Raw genomic sequence first — 8923 nt, forward strand, 5'->3', positions numbered from 1 at the left:
CAAGATATCAGCCAAGAAGTTCAAGCTCAGGCGCAAATGGATCTTCCAAATGGTCAATGACTCGAAGCATACTGCTCGACTGGTTACAAAGTCGCTTAAAGATAACAAAGTCAATTTTTTGGAGTGGCCATCGCAAAGCCCTGATCTCAATCCAATTTAAGATTTATGGGCAGACCTGAAATGGCATGTGTGAACAAGGTGGCCTACAAACTAAAGCAAAGCAAATTTATTTATATAGCACATTTCATACACGAGATAACTCAATGTGCTTTACATGATTAAAATCATTTGAAAACAAAGGGGGGGAAAACAGCTTATAAACATTTAAAACCGAGAGGAAAAAAATAAAAGTACAATTAAAATGGTGTACAGTGCAAGAAATGTCATTTAAAAGTGGAAATGCTCTAAAAAGCATTTTAACCTGGGCTTAAAAACATTCACACTTAGGGCTGATGTCACTTCTGTTGGCAACTTATTCCTTTTGTGCGCAGCATAATAGCTAACTGCTGCTTCACCATTTTTGCTTTGGACTCTGTACTCCACTATTTGACCTGAGCCTGTTGATTTCAGAGCCCTACTGGCTTTATATTCCATTAGAATTTCTTTGTATTTAGGTCCTAAACCATTTTGTGATTTATAGCCCAGTAGCAGAAATTAATGCTGACTGGGAGCCAGTGTAAAGACTTTAGAATTGGAGTAATATGCTCTGACATCTTTGTTCTGGTCATAACCCGAGCTGCAGCATTGTGAATGAGCTGCCGCTGTTTAATGCTCTTTTGGGGGAGTCCAGTCAGAAGACCATTACAATAGTCAAGTCTACTCGAGATAAAAGCATGGATGAGCTTCTCCTGGTCTGCTTGGCACATGCAAGCCTTCACTCTGGATATGTTCATCAGATGGTAGGAGGCAGTTTTAGTAATTGATTTGATGTGACTGTTGAAAGTCAGGTCGGAATTAGTACACCAAGGTTTCGGAATTGGTCTTTTGGTTTTTAAAGAGAGTGACTCCAGGTATTTACTAACAACAATCCTCTTTATTGCCAAAAACAATTATCTCAGTTTTATTGTTGTTTAATTGAAGAAAATTTTGTCTCATCCAGTTATTTATCCGTTTTAGACAGTGACACAATACCTCAATTGAACTATAGTCATCTGGAGACATTGCTAGATATAACTGTGTGTCATCTGGATTGCTATGATAGTCAAAATTAAAGTTATGAAGAATTTGACCCAAAGGTAGCGCATATACAGGCTGAACAGGTGGGGTCCAAGAACTGGCCCTTGAGGGACCCCATAGGTCATTGCCATTTGAGGAGATTGAACACTTTCCTTTGGTTACAAAATAACTCCCTTCCTCAAGGTAGGACGTGAACCATTTAAGGACTCCCATTTAGATTCAGTTACACCAGTTCTGTCAAGAGGAATGGGGCAAAATTATTGCCAACTATTGTAAGAAGCTTGTAGAAGCATATCCGAAATGTTTGACTAAAGTCATACAGTTTGAAGGCAATGGTACTAAATACTAATGAAATCAATGTAAACTTCTGACTTTGAAGAAAGTAATGCAAAACTGTCCCCAAAAAATCCCTGACTGACTATTCTGGCATTTTGCAAATAGAAATAATTCTGGTAATTCTAATTGCCCTAAAACAGGGAAAGTAGTCTGATTTCATGTCAGACAGTGAATAAAAAAACACATCAGTCTATTTATGTTAAGTGTGTCCAATTTCAACTGTACATTTGGAGATAGTTTGAAAGGGTACGGAGCAGACACGACTGGTAGTAGAGATATTATGCTAACCATCGAGTTAAACTGCACAAATACATGGGGAGAGGGCGAGTGACAGACGGAGAGAGTATGTACTTTCACAGTTATTTAAAAAAAAAAAAAAAAAAAAAAGGTAGTTATATTGATATTAAGGTATGGGCTCAGTTAATGTATTTGCAAATATTTATTTTATTTAAAAAAAATTTGGGGTGGTATTATGCTATGGGCCGTTATAGCCGGCCGTGAGAGTCGCTGGTATGTATGATTATTAAAATAAGCGTTAGTTGCAGCTCTAGTTCTCAGTAAATTTTGCTTTTATCTTTTAGGGCGTAAGAAAGGCTCTGGTGGAAGAGGAGTCCGAAGTGGACCACCTTAAATTGCAGCTCAAGGATCTGTGCAGGTTCTCGGAGGACTCTCGCCACATTTCTGACAATGTCATTGGTATTGTCAAAGAATACCAGAGGTATGTGGGCAATAGGTTGCCTTTGTTGGTTTATAGGCTTCACATTCACTTGTAAAATGTATTTTGGTTCACTTATTGTCAACAGTTATTGTACTGTATAAATGTTTTTTTTTTTCTTTGAGGAGCAGTTTTACCCATAATTTCTTCATTTGTGGACCAACTTTCTTAAATTTTGAAGAGCAATTTTTATTAAACAACAAAAAAACCCGACAACAGTATAATGGTGGAATTGAATGTCAGGCTCCAGCTATCTAATATTTTAGTCCAAGTATCCTCAAAACCCTCTTCTGTTTGGGTACATAACCCATTTTACCTGTGATTCCTCTCTGACCACATTTTACACCTACATGACTCAAAGTGTACCCACTTACAGATCAGATGGTCTTATACTGGCTGTATGTCACACAGTGATTACACTGAGCAAAACCTTTAAGCGCCCTGTATGTAAGTAACGTCAGTGTTGGGAAAGTTGTTTTTCTACGCAAACTAGTGAAAAAAAAAAAGTTAAATTCACAGTTCCAAAAATGAATTACCGTATTTTCACGACCATAAGGCGCACCGTATTAAAAGGTGCAGTCTCAGTTACGGGTCTATTTCTATATTTAACACATACATAAGGCACACCGTATTATTGGGCGCAGGCATGGTAAATCATAGGCTAGCTGAAAACATACGGTAGCATGCATGCACGCTAAAACAATGTTTTTAAAAGGCAGCGGGAGCAAAACTGAGTTCGGTTGTACTTTATTGAAGTATTTAACAATGTACTCATGTTATTTTTTTGATCAATCCTCATCCACAAATCCATCAAAGTCCTCATGTTCTGTATCCGAAATGAACAGCTGGGCAAGTTCTCCATCAAACATTGTCAGACTTACTCTCGTTGCCATGCGGTTCCTCAGAAATTATGCCGGCTTTTTACAAAAGCTCGAACAAAAGCTCGAACAACAGTGCAAGCAGACACGTTAGCCCAGCATCCACAATCATTTACAGATATTGAAACTCGGTGCAAACATAAGGCGCGCCGCATTATAAGGCGCCACGTCCATTTCTGAGAAAATTTAAGACTTTGAAGTGCGCCTTATGGCCATGAAAATACAGTAGTTCTGTTCATAGTTCATTAATTTTTTTTTTAACCAAGTTCACTGTTCCACAAATGAAGTAGTTCATAATTCTTATTTTTTCTCTCTCAATAAGTTGCTTAGGCGTTATTACCCTCAAAATACTGGCATTTCATTTCCCCCATGTTGCTACCCATTCAGTCCACAATAGTAGCCAGCTGCAGTTTTCACCCTACAATCTCAAAAAATGAGGAAAAACCTGAATTGTCTTTTTTTTTTTTTTTTTTTTGTCCTTAATGTGCAAACAAAAACACGCAACACTGTATGACAGGACCGATGGTGAAAGGACATTGATAACTTTGCATTCCTTGCAGCTCTGGCTGACTATATTAACAAAATATTTGATCTGATCTATTTTTATACTACAAAACAAAATAAATTCCTTTTTTATGACAGTGATCGTGGCGGCACGGTGGACGACTGGTTAGAGCGTCAGCCTCACAGTTCTGAGGACCGGGGTTCAATCCCCGGCCCCGCCTGTGTGGAGTTTGCATGTTCTCCCCGTGCCTGCATGGGTTTTCTCCGGGCACTCCGATTTCCTCCCACATCTCAAAAACATGCATGGTAGGCTAATTGAAAACTCTAAATTGCCCGTAGGTGTGAATGTGAGTGCAAATGGGTGTTTGTTTGTTTGTGCCCTGCGATTGGAGCCAGGCCTGGAGGTGGGGCTGCGATTGGCTGGCAACTAGTTCAGGGTGTACCCCGCCTGGTCAGAAAACCAGTCAGTATCTGGTGTGCCCACCATTTGCCTCTCCTTCGCATGGAGTTGATCAGGTTGTTGATTGTGGCCTGTGGAATGTAGGTCCACTCCTCTTCAATGGTTGTTGAAGTTGCTGGATATTGGCAGGAACTAAGGTCTGTTACGACGACGAGCATGCAGATGAGCTTCCCTGAGATGGTTTCTCACAGTTTGTGCAGAAATTCTTTGGTTATGCAAAGATTGTTGCAGCAGCTGTCCGGGTGGCTGGTCTCAGACGATCTTGGAGGTGAACGTGCTGGATGTGGAGGTCCTGGGCTGGTGTGGTTACACGTGGTCTGCGGTTGTGAGGTTGGATGGATGTACTGCCAAATTGTCTGAAACTCCTTTGGAGACAGTTTATGGTAGAGAAATGAACATTCAATTCACGGGCAACAGCTCTGGTGGACATTCCTGCAGTCAGCATGCTAATTGCACGGTCCCTCAGAACGTGGGACATCTGTGGCATTGTCCTGTGTGATAAAACTGCACGTTTCAGAGTGGCCTTTTATTGTGGCCAGCTCCTGGAGGCCTTATCGTGGTGGAGGGGTTTGGGTGTCCCAATAATCCTAGGAGCTAAGTTGTCTGGGGCTTTATGCCCCTGGCAGGGTCACCCTAGACAAACAGGTCCTAGGTGAGGGACCAGACAAAGCACGGCTCAAAGACCCCTTATGGTGACGACAAACTATGGACTCAGTTTTCCCTTGCCCTGACGCAGGTCACCTGGGCCCCCCTCTGGAGCCAGGCCTGGAGGTGGAGCTCGAAGGCGAGCGCCTGATGGCCGAGGCTGTACCCATGGGGCCCGGCTGGGCACGGCCCAAAGGGTAACGTGGGTCCCCCTTCCAATGGACTCACCACCTGTGGGAGGGGCCATAGGGGTCGGGTGCAGTGCGAGCTGGGCGGTGGCCAAAGGCAGGGACCTTGGCGGTCCGATCCCCGGCTGCAGAAGCTGGCTCTAGGGACGTGGAATGTCACCTCTCTGGCAGGGAAGGAGCCCGAGCTGGTGTGTGAGGTCCAGAAGTTCCGACTAGATATAGTCGGACTCGCCTCCACACTGGTACCAGCCCTCTCGAGAGGGGTTGGACTTTCTTCCACTCTGGAGTTGCCCACGGTGAGAGGCGCCAAGCAGGTGGGGGGTATACTTACTGCCCCTCATATGTTTCTTCGTCTGTGGTTAGCAAGCCTATATACCAAGTTTGTTTAGAGACGTCAGCCATGATTGGTTTGTGGCGCTGAAGAGTCATAAAAGACAAACGGAGGGTCTTTTGCCTCCGGTAAGGAGGCTTTGTCATGTAATTACAAGGAACAGCACACAAGCATCTTATATATTTGGTAAGACGCCATGTAACACTTTGCTTATCACACAATGGAACACTTCGCTTATTCGCAATTACATCGCATACATCTCACAGTCTGGGTTTCATGCAAACAAAGTGCAGCATAAATGTAAGCCGACAGTTAATTAAAATACACAAACATCCTCATTGTGTTAAAATTCAGCATTGAATAGAGTTAATACGAGAAGTATACTGAAGCTGCCAAGCGCTCAAATCAAATGTACACAAACTATTGACAGGTCGTTTAAAGTACATGAGGAGTTACTACAATTTGAGTCCTCCAAAAACATGGACATAATTAACGCCATTAATAGTGTTACAAACTTGTATGGTGTCAAGTAGCAGGAGAGGGCTGCAACAGGCCTAATATTTTCGGAATTTGAATGACATGCAAGAGAAACAGTTGATTTTTGTGAAATAATGCACAAAATGAGTTCTTGCACTTAATGTAGGTTTGCTGTTCAGCAGTTTTGTGCCATCTTTGAATGGTAATTTTTATGTAAGAACACTAGGGGGGAGGGGAATCACAGTATGTGATTTTATTGCTCCCCGGCTCGTTGGGGGTTCACACCGGTGGACGAGAGTGTAGCCTCCCTCCGTCTTTGGGTGGGGGGACGGGTCCTGACTGTTGTTTGTGCCCATGCACCAAACAGCAGTTCAGAGTACCCACCCTTTTTGGAGTCCTTGGAGGGGGCGCTGGAGAGCGCTCCCGCTGGGGACTCTGTCGTTCTGCTGGGGGACTTCAATGCTCACGTGGGCAATGACAGTGAGACCTGGAAGGGCGTGATTGGGAGGAACGGCCCCCAGATCAGAACCCTAGCGGTGTTCTGTTATTGGACTTCTGTGCTCATCACGGATTGTCCATAACGAACACCATGTTCAAGCATAAGGGTGTCCACACGTGCACTTGGCACCAGGAGACCCTAGGTCGCAGTTCGATGATCGACTTTGTTGTCATGTCATTGGACTTGCGGCCGCATGTCTTGGACACTCGGGTGAAGAGAGGGCCGGAGGTGTCAACTGATCACCACCTGGTGGTGAGTTTGCTCGGATGGTGACTGTGTCTTCCGGTGAGGGTTGGACTGCCCTTTGTCACAGATTCTGTTCAGAACTTTTATGGACAGAATTTCAAGGCACAACCGAGGCGTAGAGGGGGTCCGGTTTGGCGGCCTCAGTATTGCATCTCTGCTTTTTGCAGATGATGTGGTTCTTTTGGCTTCATCAAGCCGTGATTTCCAACTCTCACTGGAGCAGTTTGTGGTGTGAAGTGGCTGGGATGAGAATCAGCACCTCCAAATCTGTGACCATGGTCCTCTGTTGGAAAAGGGTGGCGTGTCCTCTCCAGGTCGGGGATGAGCTCCTCCCCCAAGTGGAGGAGTTCAAGTATCTTGGGGTCTTGTTCACGAGTGAAGGAAGAATGGAACGGAAGATCGATAGGCGGATCGGTGCAGCGGCTGCAGTGATGCGGACTTTGTATCGGTCCATTGTGGAAAAGAAGGAGCTAAGCCGAAAGGTGGAGCTCTCAATTTACCAGTCGATCTATGTTCCTACACTCACCGATTGTCACGAGCTGTAGGTCGTGAGCGTAAGAACAATATCCCGGATACAAGCGGCCGAAATTAGTTTTCTCCGCAGGGTGTCCAGGCTCTCTCTTAGCGATAGGGTGAGAAGCTCAGTCATCCGGAAGGATCTCAGAGTAGAGCCGCTGCTCCTCCACATTGAGAGGAGCCAAACGAGGTGGCTAGGGCATCTGATTCGGATGCCTCCCAGGTGAGGTGTTCCGGGCACGTCCCAACGGGAGGAGACCCCGGGGACGATCCAAGACACGCTGGATAGAATACGTCTTTCTGCTGGCATGGGAATGCCTCGGGATCACCCCAGAAGAGCTGGCTGAAGTGGCTGGGGAGACGGAAGTCTGGGCGTCCCAAGCCCAGAAAAACGCAGAGGGTTGCGTCAGGAAGGGCATCCGGCTTAAAAAATTTCAAAACAAATATGTGCGTTCATCCAAAGAATTCCATACCAGCTTTTCGGGAAGAGGTGATACAGGCTCTCGGTGGACGGGAAGAGCTTCCAGAAGACTGGACCACTGCAGCCAAGGTGATCAGAGAAGCAGGCAGGAGAGTACTTGGTGTATCTTCTGGCAGGAAAGGAGAGAAGGAGACTTGGTGGTGGAACCTCACAGTACAGGAAATCATACAAGGAAAACGGTTAGCTAAGAAGAAGTGGGACACTGAGAGGACCGAGGAGAGGCGAAAGGAATACATTGAGATGCGACACAGGGCAAAGGTAGAGGTGGCAAAGGCAAAACAAGAGGCATATGATGACATGTATGGCAGGTTGGACACTAAAGAAGGAGAAAAGGATCTATACAGGCTGGCCAGACAGAGGGATAGAGATGGGAAGGATGTGCAGCAGGTTAGGGTGATTAAGGATAGAGATGGAAATATGTTGACTGGTGCCAGCAGTGTGCTTGGTAGATGGAAAGAATACTTTGAGGAGTTGATGAATGAGGAAAATGATAGAGAAGGGAGAGTAGAAGAGGCAAGTGTGGTGGACCAGGAAGTGGCAATGATTAGTAAGGGGGAAGTTAGAAAGGCATTAAAGAGAATGAAAAATGGAAAGGCAGTTGGTCCTGATGACATTCCTGTGGAGGTATGGAAGCATCTAGGAGAGGTGGCTGTGGAGTTTTTGACCAGCTTGTTCAATAGAATTCTAGTGCGTGAGAAGATGCCTGAGGAATGGAGGAAAAGTGTACTGGTGCCCATTTTTAAGAACAAAGGTGATGTGCAGAGCTGTGGCAACTATAGAGGAATAAAGTTGATGAGCCACACAATGAAGTTATGGGAAAGAGTAGTGGAGGCTAGACTCAGGACAGAAGTGAGTATTTGCGAGCAACAGTATGGTTTCATGCCTAGAAAGAGTACCACAGATGCATTATTTGCCTTGAGGATGTTGATGGAAAAGTACAGAGAAGGTCAGAAGGAGCTACATTGTGTCTTTGTAGATCTAGAGAAAGCCTATGACAGAGTACCCAGAGAGGAACTGTGGTACTGCATGCGGAAGTCTGGAGTGGCAGAGAAGTATGTTAGAATAATACAGGACATGTACGAGGGCAGCAGAACAGCGGTGAGGTGTGCTGTCGGTGTGACAGAAGAATTTAAGGTGGACGTGGGACTGCATCAGGGATCAGCCCTGAGCCCCTTCCTTTTTGCAGTGGTGATGGATAGGCTGACAGATGAGGTTAGACTGGAATCCCCGTGGACCATGATGTTTGCAGATGACATTGTGATCTGCAGTGAAAGCAGGGAGCAGCTGGAGGAACAGTTAGAAAGATGGAGGCATGCACTGGAAAGAAGAGGAATGAAGATTAGCCGAAGTAAAACAGAATATATGTGCATGAATGAGAGGGGTGGTGGGGGAAGAATGAGGCTACAGGGAGAAGAGATGGCAAAGGTAGAGGACTTTAAATACTTGGGGTCAACCGTCCAGAGCAATGGTG

The 8923-nt window shown here is 45.1% G+C and overlaps 1 protein-coding gene across 11 annotated transcripts in view; it reads left to right on the forward strand.

The window, feature by feature from the left end:
- LOC133487608 (nesprin-3-like) overlaps positions 1–8923 on the forward strand; it is a 281178-nt gene that overhangs the window by 61959 nt on the left and 210296 nt on the right. For all 11 annotated transcript variants that reach the window (XR_009791407.1, XR_009791406.1, XM_061794488.1 and 8 more), the window contains one exon: positions 2094–2230. Coding sequence is in view for 9 of the 11 variants with exons in the window: in XM_061794488.1 (XP_061650472.1) it covers positions 2094–2230 (137 nt within the window). In the remaining 2 variants the exon portion in view is untranslated. The remainder of the gene's footprint in view (positions 1–2093; positions 2231–8923) is intronic.

Source organism: Phyllopteryx taeniolatus, chromosome 13, assembly GCF_024500385.1.
Source record: "Phyllopteryx taeniolatus isolate TA_2022b chromosome 13, UOR_Ptae_1.2, whole genome shotgun sequence".
In the NCBI taxonomy this organism is placed as follows: Eukaryota; Metazoa; Chordata; class Actinopteri; order Syngnathiformes; family Syngnathidae; genus Phyllopteryx; species Phyllopteryx taeniolatus.